The 18979-nt window shown below is 39.8% G+C and overlaps 1 protein-coding gene across 1 annotated transcript in view; it reads right to left on the reverse strand.

The window, feature by feature from the left end:
- Nucleotides 1–1353: 1353 nt before the first annotated feature.
- Nucleotides 1354–18979, reverse strand: part of MAML3 (mastermind like transcriptional coactivator 3) — a 527579-nt gene continuing 509953 nt past the window's right edge. The window contains exons 3-5 of the mRNA XM_003773185.4: nucleotides 13814–14056; nucleotides 8632–8713; nucleotides 1354–2418 (exon numbers count right to left, since the gene is read on the reverse strand). Of these exons, the coding sequence (XP_003773233.3) occupies nucleotides 1421–2418; nucleotides 8632–8713; nucleotides 13814–14056 (1323 nt within the window). The 3' untranslated portion in view covers nucleotides 1354–1420. The remainder of the gene's footprint in view (nucleotides 2419–8631; nucleotides 8714–13813; nucleotides 14057–18979) is intronic.

The following is an 18979-nucleotide window of genomic DNA, read 5'->3' on the forward strand; positions in this document are numbered from 1 at the left end:
ATTGCTGCCTTCAAACTCTCAGAAAATTTGTGATCAATCTGCCGAGGAAAAGCTGTCATTGGCAGATGATGTGGGGGATGACTTCCCCCCAGATGATTGAACCCGGACTAAAGAGTCAGGGACATATTTTAGCAAACTGACCTGAGTGGCCCAGAATCCTCCTCCTGAAGGTCTATCCCCATGTGGAGATGTCGGAACTACAGGGCCAGTAGCCTGCAAGTGCTGTCCGACAGTAGAATAGACTTCCATGGCCCCCGTGGTAGTACTGGTAACTATCATACACTTAGAGGCAGGAAATGCCAGAATCCCTTTGCGATATCTGGCAGAGCAGAATCCCTTCTGTCATTCACTTTAGCCGTGACAAGACTCAGTTAAAGGAAGTTGCTTCATTTGGGATACTGGTAAAAAAAGAAAAGCTGCATGAATTAGGCAATTGGAATCGGGGTTGGGAGTAAGGAACAGGAGAAGTAGAGGCAAAAGTAGGGAGTGGAGGGCCTGAATGACATCTCCAGAGTCCGGCGGATGTCTGTCCATCGCTCCCCTCGTTAGATGCTACACTGTCAGAAGTAGAGATGGGAAAAACTCACTAGATTCATAAGCACTGTACTGGACCCCACAGTAGCTTAGGAAGGTCTGGAGTCTTCTAGCTACTAAACAATGGCCACGACCACTGGTCACAACAGTGATGGACTTGTCTTCTAAGGGCTCTTCTCTTTGTATTGCCTGGTTGACACTCTTCCTCCAAGATCACCCGGCTCTCCTTGGGCAGCCTCCGGCAGCCCCGCCTTCGGGGTCTTGAGGTTAATCATGGGCATAGGGAGGGGGCCGCTAAGCTCTCTTGGAAACTGCCGCCCGCCCTCCCAAACAGTAGCCTGGAATTCCACCCAGAGTTCAGCACAATTCTGATCCACCAGTGCCCGGCCTGCGCAATCCCCCAGCAGCTTTGATGGGAAGGGGTTCCTCCCCACGGCCTGAGGCTCTGTCTTTTCTGGTGGCCCGAGAAGACCTAGGGATGGACAGACTATGGGACTCCTTGACTTTGGATAGCAGTCCTGCTCAGCTGGGCAGGGGACTGGCGAGTCATCCCCGGAATCAGGAGAATGGTTGTCCCATGGGGCCACAGGCTGGCGTGGATTCTTCCCCCAACCTGTCCCTCTGTCTGTCTCTCTCATACCCAGTAGGCAGGTGCCATGGAGTTGAGACCGCTATAGGTGGAAGTTCTGTAAAATGAGGGCTATGGTGGCTGGCAAGCGCCACCTTTAACTTCCACCATCTGCCTGCTACAGTTCAGCTCAATTTGCACAGATTAAAAAAAAAAAATAAAAAACAAGGATGGGATGACATCCTGTTTCCTTTTTTTTTTTTTTTTTTCTTTTTAAACTTTAACCTCTGGAGTTTTGGCTCTCAGGGTCCCCTGTGATTAGGGATTGCCAAATAGCTCATCAAGCTCTTGCATCCATTCGTCCCCAGGCCCTCCTTTGATGATGGAGTCCACCAGGTCAGCGCCTTCTGCTAGGCTGGGGAAAGAGCCCCCAGCTCCTTCGCTGCTGTAATTATAAGGGAGATCCTGGGCTGGATTCCGATCATAAGCCTGGCCCTGGCTGCTGGGGGCAAAGCTGCCGCTCTGCATCGGTGGCTGCCCGGGAGGCTGGCTGAACCCCGGCATGCCGGGGACCCCCTGGCCCATGCCCGGCATGACCATCTGCCTCGTTTGGGCGTTCCCTTGCTGCCCGGGGAGGGATGACATCATCTGCCGACCCATGGCGGTCGGGTTGAGAGCTCTCACGGCGCCAGTGGTGTCCACAACCGACTGGCTCATTCCCTGCGGGAAATGTTGCTTGGTCAGCCGAGGCTGTCCAGCCTGCATGGGGTATGTGGTTCCATTGTTGAATGGACCCAGATCTCCACTAGTCCTCCCGGGCATTCCCTGCAAGCTCCTCTGCTGCCAGTTTTGTGCTCCTTGCTGGACAGTCCCCATGATGCTCTGAAGTCTCGGAGGGCCTTGGGGCCTGGGCAGGGCCTGCCCCACGGGTCCCTTCATCTGTTGATGCTGTTGGGGGATGCTCGAGTTCACCAGCATGCTCTGACTGAACCCACTCACCATGCCGACTCCTTGGGCGGCTGCCGGCTGCCTCGGGCCTTGGGCCTGGCCGTGGCTCATGCCCAGGGCACTTTGGTTCGGGTGCTGGAGCATCTGGCTCATCCCTGCGCTCATGTTGTACATTCCTGGTTGGCTGGTGGGGGGGTTGCTGTAAGGGGCCATTCCGAGCTCGGACTGAGCTGCTGCAGAGGGCATGGCCCCGGGGTTCTGGGAAGGTCCCATTCCCATCATGCCGGCACTCTGGGCCATCATCCGGGAAGCTCTCATGTTCTGGAGAGCTGCCTGGTTCCTCACGGCCGCCATCTCCTGGGGAGAACCTGCAAAGGGAAGAAAAAGACCCAACACTCATTTTTTTTTTTTCAAACAAAATGATACACCGAAGCCAAACAGACAGAGAGAATAAGTCATTTATGAGCTGGACTATGTCTCCTTCTCATCTCTGCCTCTTAGAATCCCTGTTTTCTTCGGAGGTTCAGTACCTTCCTACCCAACTATTCTTTTGATGCTCCAGTTGTTAGTGCGTTCCTATCCAGTCTTGCCCTTCCACCCCCATGAATTAATTTATTTCTACATCTAGATATATAAAACAAAGTCAATATACATTACTCCTTAGTCCCTAAACAGTTCTTTGATTTAGTTTTCCAGCAATAAACTCCCAAGTTCTAAAAACAGTCATATATAAATTAGCTCTGGGAAACAATGTGCCGCAGCCATAAATCTGTACTGTCTTTGTCTCTTCTTAAGTAATTTTGTCTGAGGGGCTGCTTTTCTCTCAGGTACCTTTAGAACTGTCGATATCGCTGCTTTCATCTATATTTTTCACACAAATATCTTTCTTCTTCCCTTTTCAGTAAGTAAATAAGATGTTTTCCAAGACATTTTCCACAAGAAAGGGACACTACATATACATTTATTTATCTGGGTAGCTGCTGCTTCTCCTTGCCCTTTCTTCCCCTATTCTGGGAGAATGTAAACTCCTCTTTGTTTTTGGATTTTTTTTTTCTGTTTGTACTTAGAACAATACCTAGTCCATAGTAGGATCTTAATAACTGCTTGTTGAATGAATGGATGAATGAATGAAGTATTCTCAGAAATCTTCCATTTTCCAAGCGCATCCTGGATTTACTTTTAATATGGAGACATTCCCTTTTGTGAACGGATCAGTTTCCTGACCATACTTTCATTAGAACTCATAATGTAATGTGTTTTTTCCCCTCACCAAGAAAGCCCCCAATTCTTTGGGAACAAGAGCTCCCAAGCTACCTTAAGTGAGAACTGCTGATCATATTACATATTCAATTTGTGGGGTGGAACACAGTACAGCAGAGAATACTATCAATAAAAATTAATTTCCATTAAGACCTCGACAGTGTTGGAAGGGTTAAAGATCATCCTCTCCTGTTTTCCAAGATGCTCCTCTGATCTATGGGAATTTGGGGGACACACTTTCAGAGTTTCCACATATTTTTGACTTGGTGCCTCTTCATGTGTCAGAGAAATGTGGTCCAGAGCCAGAACTACCTTCACTCACTCTGTAACTTCTTAGATGTTCTGCTCTGGCTCCATCCATTGTTTACATAAGGGATGACCATTTCTCTGTACACCTCTAATGTGGTTTTAATGAGATCTATCAACTCCAAATCATGTAGTCCAAATGAACTACTCTTCTTTCTGGTTTTCAGGAAGTTTTCAAACAAAGAAGGGACGTTAGGGACAATGGACTTAGGAGACCAATGTTTTAATAGCTTGGGAATGAAGTACCGATGGATTTTTCTATGTCTTTGCTACTGATTAAGTCTATGAGAAAAAAGAAAAACTGTTTTTCTTGCCCATTTAAAGAAAATGCAGCCTCTCAGCCAATCAATACAATCAGTAAATTTTATTCCACCTTAAAACAGTGATGAGAAAACAGATGAGGGATAGAATAACCTTGAAATCCAGAACCTTGAGGGAAAGGGGAGTGGGTTTTTTTTCTTGCTGATTTCTGACCAAATATGCTTTTAATTTTACTGGTTTTATTTAGGAGACATGGTTATAGGAATTTTTTTTTTATCACAACATGTTTATTTGGTTTGGGGGGTTAATATCATTCTGAACTGAACAATGGAAAGGATTCTGGGAGTAAAGTCTGACTGAGCTCTGGTTATTTTCACCTTGGGGGATCAACGAGTTAAGTAAAATGTTAAAGCAAATCGAGGGTTTCTGTTCCAACACTAGATGACAATGATAACAACAACTTTGTGGCGTGATACAGTAAAAGGCATTTATGATGGCATTGTGGGAAGAGTACTCGCCTAGTCAGGAAGGTAGCAGTTCAAATGTCATCTCCGATACCTAATTACGGTAGGAGCTTGAGCAGCTCTGGCAACAACTATCTTTACGTAAACATCAGGGATAAAATGTCTGTCAAAACTCAAATAAAACAATGCTGAAAAAATTATCCATGCATATATCTTGTAAATAAAAAGCTATTAAAAAAAAGAAATCAAAGCTATCTAAAGTAATATGAAAAATGATCTGAATCATTATTTAAAAAATAAATACAAATTAAAAGAAAAACTCAAATAAAGGAAAATATACAAAACACTGTCAGTTAAGTTCTCATTTTTCTTCAGTGTAGGGCTAAGGTGTCAAATTTAAATGCAAACAGATCTCTGTCAGCCCATATTTATTTAAAAAACCACAAATTAACATTATCTAGGTTGTACTGTGTTTTTATTTATTTCCTAACATTTTCTCAATATGTCTTAATCTGAGTCAGGCTGTAAACCTCTAGTATACATAGTGTAGAAACTCTCCATCAATGCCGATCAGTAAGTATTCTGTACTTGAGAGTCTTAAAAGAATTAACTGGGGACAAGATTAAGTGACCTGATGAACCAGATGTGTGTCTTGAACATGGCACTCTCAGAATCCAAGGTCTGTCCCTTGGACTACAGCATGCTGGTTCTCTCAGGTCTCGTCCAATTATTTCCCCATGAAGGCTTATGCTATTGACACTAGGAATTGTGCCAGCCACATGGACAATCTGATTAACTGGGAATAAATGGGTCATTGAGATGGCTGAAAAATCCCAAATTGACTGGAAAAACAAAATGGCCCATCCTGTCCATCATTCTGGGGCTGATTCATAGACCTACTTTGGATAAATATGGGATAGTTGTACTAGAGACAGATAGATGCAAGGGCCTACCTCAATGCTCTGTAATTTAGGAGCAAAGCATCGGCAAGGATGCTTTTCCAGAACCTATGGATTTTCAAGCCTTATTAGTAATTATATGCAATTTAAGATGACTTGTTTTTATCCAATTCAGGATTGGTTCCATAGAATACCGCAAATCTATAAAGCCCTCTGTGGGTCTTAGAATTTCAGTCCTAACCAACTACTATTTTTCAAAATGTAGCATAATTAATTGCACTATCTACATGTAGAAGAAATGTTATTTTTAAATCAGTGGCATATTTGCCCATTAGAATTATTTATTCTTCTTGTTGTATGCCTGTAGTAATTTTAAATGTTCAGAGAAAGCGAGCTTAAAGAAAATGTCCCTCCAAAGATTAGCTTTATTCTTCACTTGATTAGGATGTATGTTGGGCAATGGGCCTCTTTTATAGCTGAACACGCAGGTACTATCCTGAAAAATTGTGGTCGATTTAATTTTACTGTTTTCTGGCTAATAGCCCAATGTCAAAGCCAATCCTTCCATATTCAGCCAGAGTCAATAACGTGCCAGTTGTTTCTAAAAGGGCTCTGTTCTATCTTCCCTCCGGGAGGAGTTCATATTTGTGAAAAATAACCATTTCCCCATGGGCATATAACATTGCCGAGGGGCATAGGACTCAATAAGAGAGAGAAAGACAGTCATTAGGTCCTTTGAAAAGAAGAGTGTTAAAAGTATGGAGGAGGAACAGTCTGGGAGCTATTTCTGACAGGCCTTCTCAGGAAGGACAATGTTTCTTTATCTATCAATCTGATATTTTCCCAGATGTGTAACATCAGCACAGCAGCAGTGTTTGTCAAAGACATGAAAAATATGGAAAATACTAAAAGATATATAGTCTTGCATCAAGTAGCTGAGAAATCCTAATGTTTTCTTGTCTTTTTAGCCCATGTAGAGTTTTACTACATTTCCATAATATGTGATTTGGGATTATAGAAAAGTGCAGAGGAGTGAATTGAAAGATCCTGAACCAAAAGTTTCGGGAGAAAAGAAAGCCCTTTAAGGGATATCTCTAAAAATGCAGAACATGTTTTCTGTCATGTCCATCAGCAGGTTGTCAATGTGGCTTGGTCATCCAATGAAATCAGGAATTAACACATCACATACCTTAAAAACAGCTCAGCAAGGACTACAGGCTTAACCAAATTATTTTCCCTCTAATACAGTATAAGAGGCAGTACAGTGTAGTGGGAAGAAGGATAGATTTGGGTGCTTTGACCATACACTGGCTGTGTGACCAAAGTCAAATTAATTAACCTTTCTGGGTCATCATGGGTCCCATCCCAGGAAATTCTTTATATAGATGAAATCATAAATTCAGATCTCACCTCCAAATATAGTCTAAAGAGGTATGTGTGTATGTATAAATGGTGGGGGAGAAAGGGCACTAGAAACTGTATTCTGAATAGAGATAGACACTAGTCCTGTGATCTTATTGGTGCAGGGAGTTCTCCATGAGGGAATTCCTCTGCCAGGGCTGCTCAGCATTCTCTTTGCAATTGATAAGCCTAAAGAATTGCTACCTCGAGCACCAGGAGGTTAAGCGATCGATCTGAAATGACTCAGTCCATATGGATTTAGGAGCATGACCTGAATTGAGATATTTCTGATTCCAGAATCACCTCTCTAGCCGCTACACTGTGCTGTGTCTTGTAAGAAGAATTATGAAGAGCTGACTTGCCATTTTAAAAATACTCCTTCACAGAATATTGGGGTTAATTTTGTGACTAGAATCCTAGTGAATTTTCTTGGTCTAATTGTAAAGACTGAAGGTGCCCAAAGTGATGGGTAGGCAGGTCAAATAGGGATGGTGATGGTGGAGTCAGAGAGCATCTCTGTCAAAATGTGGCTCTTTTGCTAAAGAGATTCTTTGGATCTTAGAATCTCAAAGTTAAGAGAGGGACCTTCAGAGCCTCCTTAATCTCAGCCATGTCCAAAAAGGAAGCCATTAGGTAATATCTATAACAAACGTTTATCCAAATTCCACCAGAAGATCTCCATCACAGGGGAAATCAATACCTTCAAGGGGGCCCATTCTTTTTTTGGATAGTTCTAGCTGCTTAACTTCCCCTTTGCTCCCTCTAAGCCAAGAAGAATATGTCTAATCTCTCTTTCACATGGCACACTTTCAGGTATTTGAGGATAGATATTTTCTGCCTCTAGAATTATTCTTTCTCTAGCTAAACACCCCAATTCAATCTAGTCCCCTTGCTGAGTGTCAGTATCCCTGACTTCACTGAGATGTTTCTCAGATTGTGCAAATAGAGCTTGTTCAGATTGCTGCTACTTTTTCCCTGCTGATACCCTCAATTATATTGCAGTGATAATTCCTATTTGAGGGAGAGGAAGAGTCAGTTTAAGCCTTATTGTCTTCCCTTGTATCACCTTAGAAATTTGTACCAGAGAGTTAAATGAGGAACAGACAAATGACTACACTTTTCAAGCTTACCCAACCCTATAAATTTCTTTTTTATGTACACATATTTATACAATTATCATGCTCTTCAAGAAAAATCGATTCAAAAAAGGAAAAAAAATGAGAAAGAAATAAAATGCAAGCAAACAGCAACAAAAAAGTGAAAATGCTATGTTGTGATCCACTCTCAGTCCCCACAGTCTCTCTCTGGGTAAATGGCTCTCATCATCACAGGATCATTGGAACTGGCCTGAATCATCTCATTGTTGAAAAGAGCCACTTCCATCAGAATTGATCATCACATAATCTTATTGTTGCCATGTACAATGATCCCCTGGTTCTGCTCATTTCACTCAGCATCAGTTTGTGTAAGTCTCTCCAGGCCTCTCTATAATCACCCTGCTACTTGTTTCTTACTATTCCATAACATCCATAGACCATAATTTATTCAACCATTTTCCAACTGATGGACATCCACTCAGCTTCCAGTTTCTTGCCATTACAAAAAGGGCTGCCACAAACATTTTAGTCCATGTGCAACTGGACTTCTGCAATTGCAGAAGGATCTTAAATGTTCTCTTTGTTCCTTTCAGAATGATGATTAAAAAGATTCATCAAGTCTGGGATGTTCAAATTGGCCCTTAAATGATCCACAGTGACCGAGGTAGCTACAAATTGGAGCTTTTCTACTTGCATGAATTCTGACCTCCCACCTAGCATCAGATTCAAGGAAGCAAAGACAACAGTGGGATAGGATTCCCAAGGTTGGTAAGATGATCAGAACATTACATGGAAAAATGTGACATGGAAGGCATTATCGGTTCTGGCTCCATCCCGACACTCCTCCTAGGAGGGCAGGGGAAGCACAGCAAACTACCACGCTCAGGTCTTACCTTGAAACTGATTGACCTGCTGTACTGAATAAGGAGTCCGCTGCTGGAGATGCTGCCGGGGCATATGAGACTGCTGTAACTGCTGGATTGGAAAGAGAAGGAAAGAAGGCAGGAAGAAACATGGAAAGGGAAATGGAATCAGAGAAGGAAGGGAAAAGAGAAAGAGGGAAACATTAACACAGAATTAATATTTAATTAATTAGTAATTAGTAACTGATAATAATTAGCATGTGTAACTTTGAATCAAGACAATGTGGTATCGTGGAAAAGGTATTGTAAAGAGAACCAGAATTCTAGGTTTAACATCCAGCTCTGTTCTTTATTACTTCTGTGATCTTGGAAAAGTAATTTTCAATGAAACAACTTTCAATATCCAAGTAAGTCTGGGATCTGACTGATGCAGGTACTTTCCCCACAAAGGCAGGTGATAACTGCCCATGTAGGATGTATGTGTGTCTAATCACAAGTCTCTCTCTGTGGATCTACCCAACACTGGGGGCCTTCCTTGAGTTCTCTTGACATCATGTGACTACCAGAAAAGGAAGTGGTTCCTTATTCACACTCACACATGACTGGTTTATCTTTTTCTCTCTTTCTGTTTATTATATTTTCTTCCTTTTTTTCTTCCTTTCTGAGGCCCGATTTGAACTCAGGTTCTCCCAACTTCAGGACTGATGCTCTATCCACTGCACCACCTAGCTGCTCCAGTTTATTATATTTCTTAGTAGATATATTTCATACCACTTTTTGCATATGATTCTTCATTTGTCTGAGGATGCAGCCTGTTTATACCCCCTCTGCATTATTTTTTGGGTGATCCTTGCCTTCTAATTCTTTGGAAGCTATAGACTTTTATGACTCACAGTCAGATACCATCAGAATATTGATGTTGAAAAGAAAGAACCTTTGCTTCAGAAGGAAGCTTAAGGTCATTAAAAGAATTTCCCAAGATGCAATGTAGTCTCTTTTCCTCCTACTCTATTCTGATCCCAGCTCATTGTCCCTGCTTGATGTACATATCAGTACATGTATGGACTGATAGATAAACTCAAAAAGTTCTCCATCCAACTGCATGTCATGATCTAGATCAGTGGTTCTCAAAGTATGGTCTAGAGAATCCTGGGGATCTCTGAAACCCTTTTAGAAGGTCTACAAATTCAAAAATAGTTTTTATTTCCAATATGGTAAATATCTATAAATATAACCCAGATAAACAAAAACTCTTTGGAGAGATCCTCAATCATTTTTAATAGGATAAAGATACTGAAAACAAAAGTTTGAGAACCACTGATCTAGATAATGAGAAATCTGCTCTTTTCTGAGTTCAGTTCTATTCAGATCAAGTTAAAAACAGTTTATAATAAGCCTATTCTGTGCCAGGTAGTGTACAAGGCATCAGGGATACAAAGATAGAAGCAAAGCACTCTTGTTCTGGGAAATAGAACTTATCCACACAGAAATAAAATATAAAGTAGAATTTACTCATTATCCCTTTGTTTTTTACTATGTGGATGGTTAGGCTAAATTCTTTTCAGTGATTATGGATCTCATTTAGGAGATTCTTCAGTGTTATCAGGAATGATGGCAGTATCATCCATACACTACCTTTCACATAGTAGGTGATTTGCTCATTAATTGTTATGGTAAGGGTAAAGGAGTGTCAGCTTTTTGTGTTTTTGCTTTTTAAGCAGTATCTTCTTATATCATCTTTTAATCTAGATTGTTCCCAGGTGTGACATCACTCCCAGGGTCAGGGCCTTATTGGCAGGCTTCCATAACTCTGCTCAAAAGATAAACCAGAAGATGGATAGGGGAATGGGGCTGGGGAGAGCTGGCCTGGATTCAATTTTAGTTATAATAGTGTGTTTCAGTCAATTCTTCATGTAATCAGTAAAGATTAACCAGTTATTAACACTCTTTCCCTCTCAAAAGTGCTTTGTGTATATTCTTTGTATTTTATTTCTGTGTGGATAAATTGTGTCTCCCAGAACAAGAACGCTGTGTATCGCTGGTACCTTGTACAGTGTCTGACACATAGTAGGTACTTATTAACTCTTTGTGGCCTGAATTAAATTAACTCATAAAAGAGTTATCCATCACCTCTTGTTCACCATCCCTCTCAGAAGTGTCTTCTCCCTCCTCAAGTTTTCATCATTTCAAGGCCGACACAGTGTTGAACTTCATACCTCATGGGAGCTCAGCCCATTTCCTCTTGGGTTTCCATGGACTGACTGACCCTGGTGACTGGGACCCCACTTTGTTAACATGCCCTGAGCTGGTTCAGCTAAATCTCTAAAGGGCACTAGCTGTCCCTTCCATGTCTTGGCCATAGCAATAACACACACAACAGAAGCCATCACTTAGAAGGACCACAGGAAAACCTGAAAGTCACTAAGACAGGCTGGAAAAAAGGTTTGCAAAGCGCAGCCTCCTCCCAGAAGCATCATTTTTTCATTGCCTGAAAGATATTAGTGTGGCTTCTTGTCACATACTGACTGCGGGGTGAAAGGAACAGAGGTTTGTCTTTTTTTTTAGCCGGCAGGCTGTTGGGTTGCCTTGTAAAAAGGAAGATAATTACATGGCCACTCAGGAACAAAAACAAAATCACAAACAGAAGCAAAAGATGAGCATACAAATCAAGAAAGCTTCCATTTTCCTACAGATTTAGAGTCTAGAATGCACTTTCCTTATAAGAATCCTTTACAGTAGGTATCGTAAATATTATTATGCCTTATTTTATGGATGAGGAATAGAGAGGGAGAGTGGGATGATGTGGCACCTTCGGAATTGGGGAAATCTGGGTTCAAATAGCACCTTTGACACTCACTAGCTGCATGACCATGAGCAAATCATTTAAGCTCTGGGTGTCTTAGGCAACTTGAGAAGACTATATTGACAGATGTATTGCTGGAGGTGCTCACGTGTCCTTGATGTATCAGCAGAAGCTAAAAGAAAAATAACTTGCCCACTGTTTGGAAAATAGCAAGAACCAGAATCCACAACAAATATTTGTTAAGTGCTTATAGTATGTACTGTGCTGGGGGAGACCCCATGTCTAGGTAAGGGAGAATCTACCAGGTGACCCAGCTCCTCCTGTTGTCTCCTGCCTCCATGAATTTCACTCCTGCCTTCTGATTGTTCACTTTAACTGTCATCTCCCCTGATGTCTACAGCTGAAAGTATCTTCTCCCTCATATTTTTTCCTTATATTTTGTCTCAATCTAGGGTACACATCTCCTCAAACTGTAGCACATATATCCCCAAGGATCTCTCTCTCTCTCTAAGAAAAGTTTGTCAAGATGGCTTAGGGAATATTTGATAAATAATCCTATTGTCCTAATAAAATTAATCTATTATTTTTTAGATGCAGATACATAATAAATGCAATTTTATTTTCTTTCATATTGAATAGAAGAACCAGGGGAATTCATTGGAAGCCAATTGTGAAATCCTGGTCTCTATTTTCTTTGTTATTTTTACATCCTTAATGCTTAGCACAGCACATGGCACATAGGAAGCACTTAATCAATGTTTATTGAATGAATGGCAGAAATATCACTGACAGGATGAAATAACAAATAGCAACCAAGTACTTAGAAGAGTGATTCTTAAATTTTTTGAGCCTCAGGATCTTTTTATGTTCTTAAAAATTATTTAGGACTCCTCCTCCCAACTAAAAGTTATGGTTCATGTGTGTTATATCCATTGATTTTTGTCAGAAATTAATAGGATTTAGTATTATGATAAAAATAGCTTTGAATCTTTGTGGACTATCAGAGGTTCCCAGACCACCTTTGCTTATTACTGACTAGAACTCCATGTTTAGGCACAAGAGGAAATGGGGCAAGTGTGAGAAGCAATGGATCCTATCTCTGGCAAACAGGATATCACACAATATTTCCATATTTATTTATATACACATCTGTTTTTTTAAATTCCTTTTAAATCAAATCCATTTCAGTCTATACAAACATTTGCATGACAGGTACTAGGTAATGCTATCTTGAATAGGATTGACTCAATATATATTTATTAATCTCTGTGGATAAAGCATTGTGATTGGAAGAGATACAACAAGATAAGGAAAGAGGCCTATCCTGAGTAGTGGTTATGTGTTAGAACTTAAGACAAGTGGAATCTTATTCAAATTCTGCCTTAACATTTATTAGCTGTGTGAAACTGGACAAGCCCTTTGACCTCTCCAAGTCTCAGTGTTTCTATCTGCAAAATGGAAACTAATTCTATTTATTTTATAGGGTTATTTATAAGGACCAAATAAGAGCTGAATTGAAATACTTTCCAGACTTCTTTTTTTTCTCTTTGTAAAATGGACCTTTGTTTTCATTGTTTAGGGAGTTTGGGGTAAGAAAACTCCCTCTCCTTATGGAGATTGGCTGTTGCTTTGCAATTTATAATTTTCAATGGTTTTCTGGTTCTACAAATAATATTTGTCGGGGCACCTAGTTGATGTAGTGGATAGAGCACCAGTCCTGAAATCAGGAGGACCTGAGTTCCAATCTGGTCTCAGATACTTAACACTTCCTGGCTGTGTGACTCTGGGCAAGTCACTTAACCCTAATTGATTCAGCAAAAAATAAATAAATAAATGAAAATTTGTAAAAAAGCAGGTCTTGAACACCTAGTTTTGTGGATAATAGGATGATTCTCTATCCACTATGCCAGTCTATTTCTCCTGTAGCTCTTAAATCCATATAATTAAAAGCTCACAGGATTTAGAGTTGGAAAAATCAAATGGACTTTCTTATCCTTATTTAACAGATGGGGAAACTGAAGCTTGAAGGCAAAACAACTTGCATCAAGTCACAGTGGCAGAATGAGGGTTTGAACCCAAATTTTAAACTCCAAAGTGATACTCTTGTGAGTACTGTGCTGTGAGTGCTATGCAAGTGACAGTCCAGTGGGGAAAGGGGCACATGGTATTCATGAACACTTATAACCCAACAATCAATACATGCTGACTACCATTGCCAAAGCACAAAACTTGTGAAAAATTCAAGGAAGAAGAAGAGGCTGGTCCTGATCACAAAGTATTAGGGAAAGCTTCCTAGAGAGAATGGCTTTTGAGTTGGGCTTTATAAGATAGGTAGGAATTTAATAGGAAAGAATCTGAGCCAGACTGCTTGCCTGTGAGAACAGAGAAGCCGGGCTGGGTTACTGTTACCTGTTCAGCAAGAATCTGCTGTTGCTGTTGCTGTCTTTGCTCTCTCAGAAACTGCTGCTTCTGCTGTTCCATTAACTGTGCCCTTTGATCAATGAGCATCTGCTTCATGATGGCTGCCTGGGGCTGTGTGGCCAAGAAGCTGGGACCCCCAGGGTTGGCGCCAGTAACCATGCTGCCAGAACCTGGGGCCACCGAAGACTGAATAGGGCCCGTGGTCCGAGAGAGGCCTACTGGGTGCTGATCCTGTGTAAAGAGAGAGACAGTCATGGTTTCAATAGTCAGTCTTATTCCTCTTAGAGACAACAGAACGGGAGAGCAAAGAATAAAAGTGATAAAAACACATATTTGCATAATGGTTGGAGTTTATAAAGGACTTTTCTCATGATAATCCTGTGAGGCAGGTCTCATGATCCAAGTCCAGCACATTTTTCTGAGGCATATTGTTGAACAGCTAAAAGCTTCCAAGTGTCCTACCTAAACTGTCCCTAAAAGAATCCCAATAATCTTCCTGTCTTACTTTCCCATGGCAATGTTAGAGATATTGATCATAAATAGGAAAATGACTTTGTTCTGGAAAATCTGTGATTTAACTAGACCAATTAGGGAAGTTCAAGATGGTGATGGACTCATCAATCAATAATTGTAATGTGTTTACAAGAAGGAAGAGCACTGATTGCCTAGGGGAAGTGTTTCATGATTTCCTTTATCAATGCTTTTCCCCTACTCTAATAACGTGTGTGTGTGTGTGTGTGTGTGTGTGTGTGTGTGTATGTGTATAAAAGATAAACATATCTATATAATATAAGCTTATAGGTATCCTATATAATATAAGCTTGTAGGTATATATCTATATCCATCCAGCTACCTAGCTATCTTTCTATCATATCCATTCCTCATCTCCAATAAGATATAATTAAAAGCTGGTATTAATTGGAGTCACTAACTTTTTTTTCTAATTTATTAATTTTAAACATTTTTTCTTAAGTTTTGAATTCTAAATACTCTCCCTCCTTCCTATTTCATTCCCTACTCACTGAGAAGGCAAGTGATATATTACTTATACATGTGAAATCATGTAAAACATATTTCCATGTAAGTCATATTTCAAAAAGAACAAGAAAAATAAAGTGAGAAAGTTATATTTTGATTTGCACTCAAAGTTCATTATTTCTTTCTCTGGAGGCAGGTAACATTTTGCTTATCATGAGCCCTTTGGAATTGTCTTAGATCATTGTATTGATCAGAGTAGCCAAGTCTTTCACAGCTGATCACCATTACAACACTGCTATTACTGTGCACAATGATTCCTAGTTCTTCTTACTTTACTTTGCATTAATTCATAGAGTTCTGGCCATGTTTGCCACAACTTGTTCAGTCATTCCCCAATTGATGAGCATACCCTTAATTTCCAATTCCTTTTAATTAGCTCTATTTTTTGCTTTTGCTTTGAGATCATAATTGCTACCTCTAGGTTTTTTTTTTTTTTTTTTTTTAGTTCAGCCAAAGTGTATTAGATTCTGCTCCAACCCTTGTTTTAACCCTGTGTATCTAGTTTAAATATGTCTCTTGTAAATAACATATGGCTGGAATCTGGTTTTTAATAAATTCTGCTATCTGCTTCCATTTTATGGGTGAGCCTATCCCATTCACACTCACAGTTATTATAATTAGCTGTATTCTCCTTTATCTTACTTTTATTGTTTCTATCTTTCTTTTTATCTTGTCCCTCCTCAAAAGTCTATTTTGCTTCTATTCATTGTCTCCTTAATCTATCCTCCTTTTCATCTTTCCTGCTTTTTCTTATCCTCATTCCCTCTTATTTCCCTGTTGGGTGAATTATATTTCTACATAACTGAGTGTGTATATGTATTCTTCCCTCTTTTTACTAATTTTGATGACAGTGAGCTTCAAGCATTTTGAACCCTCCCCACATTTTCCCTCCATTGTATAAGTTCTTCTTTGCATGCCTCTTTTATGTGAGAACATTTTGTCCATTCTACCTTTCCATTACCCCCTTCTCTCAATACATTCCTCTTTTCACTCCATTTTTAAAGATCATTCCAATATAATTGACTCATATTCATGGCCTCTGCTTATGTAAATTCTTTTTAACTGTCTAAAAATGATTGAGTTCTTAGGAGTTATATATATATATCACTTTCCCATAAAGGAATGTAAACAGTTTAACTTTATTGAAACCTTTCTAATTACTCTTTCATTTTTATTTTTCTTATGCTCCTATTGAGTCTTGTGTTTGAATTTGAAATTTTCTATTCAGCTCTGGCCTTTTCATCAAGAATGTTTGAAAGTTCATATAATTTTCCCCCCTGAAGGACTATACTGGGTAGATCATTTTTGGTTATAATCCTAGTTCCTTTGCCTTCTGGAATATCACATTCTAAGCCCTCTGCCCTTTTAATGTTGAAGCTACTAAATAATGTGAGATCATGACTGTAGCTCTACAGTATTTGAATTGTTTCTTTCTGGTTGCTTGACATATTTTTCCTTTGGAAAAAAAGGAGCTTTGGAATTTGGTTATAATATTCCTAGGAGTTTTCATTTAGGAATCTCTTTCAGAAAGTGTTTGGTGGATTGCTTAATTTTCTATTTTGTCCTCTGGATTTAAGATTGGGGCAATTTTCCTTGATAATTTCTTGAAATATGATGTTTAAGCTCTTTCTTTGGTCATGGCTTTTGAGTAGTCCAGTAATTTTGAAATTATCTCCTCAATCTATTTTCCAGGTTGCTTGTTTTTCCAATGAGCTATTTCACATTTTCTTCTATTCTTTTCATTCTTTTCATTTTGTTTTATTGTTTTTTGATGTCTCATAAAGACATTAACTATTACTTACTAAATTATTATTATCTTCTTCGTTGAGATTTTTGTACTTTTTTTCTTCCTAATTGGTCAATTCTACTTTTTAAGGAGTTCTTTTTTCAGTGAACTTCTGTATATATATATATATATTTTTTTTAACCATAAAGCCAATTCAGTTTTTTAGTTTTTATTTTCTTTAATATTTCTGTTCCTCTTTTACCAAGCTGTTAATTCTGTCTTCATAAATTTCTTGTATCACTCTAATTTTTTCCCCAAATTTTCCTCTATCAATTTTATCTCTTTAACTCTTCCAGGAATTTCTGTGAAGCTCTGTTTTAGTTATTTTCACCCTGTTGACTTCTAAGTTTATATCTTGGTCTTTCCTGCCATGGTAGCAGTTTTTTATGGCCATTTTTTTATGTTGCTTGCTTATTTATTTATCTGCTGATGCAATTGGGGTTAAATGACTTGCCCAGGGTCACACAGCTAGGAAGTGTTAAGTGTCTGAGGTACCTTCTGTGCCACCTAGCTGCCCCTGTTTGCTTATATTTCTATTTCTTGACTTTGAATTTTATGTTAAAGTAGAGTTCCGCCCACATCGGGGTGAAGAGACATTCAGGTTTCAGGGGTTTTTGTGCTGCTCTTTTCAGGGCTGGTTCTGGGGGTCTGCAAAATTTTGGTGCTTCCAAGGTGTTGTGATTCTGGGAGAAGTTATGGTCATTGCTCTTCTGGGCTATGTTCTGCTCTTTATCCAGGAAGAGCCCCTGATCACCTAGAGCCACAAGCACTAGTATCCTTTTTGTCTTGAAACGGGACCTCCCTTAGAGACCTCCTCTCCACCCTGAAAATGTAATTTGGAACTGAAACCCAGAACTGTTCATGGGCAATAGAATTGCCAATCAGTGCCAGCTGTACCCAGTGCTGGCAAAAGGTCATCTGTAATCTTTTTTTCTAGCCAACTGTCTGACATCCCACACCCCCTTCCCAACACTGTGCTCTTGAAGCTACTTCTGTAGCCACTGTTGTGTGGGGGTTCCAGATAGGTCTCTATTTTGGCTCTTCTGCCAACCTCCCAAGTTTTCTTAGGCTAGAAAAAAATGTCTTACCCCGACCTTCTGCTGCTCTGCTGCTTCAAGATTTGATTTGAGGCATTATTTTAAAGTTTGGAGAGGAATATTGGAAGAATTCCTCTGGGTTGCTGCCCCCAGTCAGTTGTAGTAGCTTTGCCCTCCCTCACTCTAATTTTAAGAAATTGGAATAAAAGACATTTTTCGTTTTGGTCCAGTCTTGTGATTTCATTGATATAGGGGGAATTCTCAGTGTATTTTGACCAATGCAGCCTGGAATTTTCCCTGATTGTAAGAGGATCTCAGAGGTGTGGTGAATTGCTCAGAGTCACTCTGTCAGTATCTGCTACAGGAAAGACTTAATTTGAGATCTTATGATTCCAAGGCCAGCTTTCTATCCACTATACCTAGGTGCTTCTCTAATAGAAGAATAGGACAAACAAATGAGGAAAGCTGAACATGAAAATAACAGAGCTAAGTGTTATAATCAAATATAACTTGCACAAATTAATTTGACACTTAATTTTATATATATGTATATGTATAAATAATTGTTATTGTGCAGCACTGCACAGTAATTAGGCATAAATAGTAAGCAGTTAATGTAAATGACTATGTTTAACATTATTTTCTCCTAGTCAGATAAATTTATACAGTTTAACATCCTTTTGTTGTGTTAGTGTTCCAACATCTATGGCTAATATCAATTGTGAGAATATTGCTGATTTTAACCCCCTTTTCTCTTCCTTTTCTATCTTCTAAAAGATTAAAAAGTCAACTTTCAACTGCCTAATCTTCGTAGCCCAGGATGAACTTCCCTGTGTATCTCTGAATGTGAGGAAGCACAGAATCACAGATTTAGAGCTGGAAAGGGCCTCAAAAGGCCATATGGTCCTACCCTTCCCCCATTTTACATGTGAAGAAAAAATCCCAGACTTACAGCCAATCCCTTCTCCTCCATCACTCCTACAAGTGAGATGTGGTTCAAGTATTGAAACTTAAACATTCTATCTGATCTTTCCCTACCAGCTAGAAAAACTAAACTATAGAGATGTCTTCTCTGGGACTACCAGGCTGATGATGTGATGGAGGGCAGAGTATACATCTGCTACATTTGCTTCATAAGGAGAGGGGGGGATTGTTAAATTTAAGTGAAGACCAAAAAAGGGATAAACAAGCTAAATCTCTGTCTAGGTAGAGAAGGGAAGGAATGGGAGAATATAAAGTGTGTGGAAGAAAATCTACCTGTGTGCAAGATGAATACAGAGAGGACTGGAGAGA

This window comes from Sarcophilus harrisii, chromosome 6, assembly GCF_902635505.1.
Source record: "Sarcophilus harrisii chromosome 6, mSarHar1.11, whole genome shotgun sequence".
In the NCBI taxonomy this organism is placed as follows: Eukaryota; Metazoa; Chordata; class Mammalia; order Dasyuromorphia; family Dasyuridae; genus Sarcophilus; species Sarcophilus harrisii.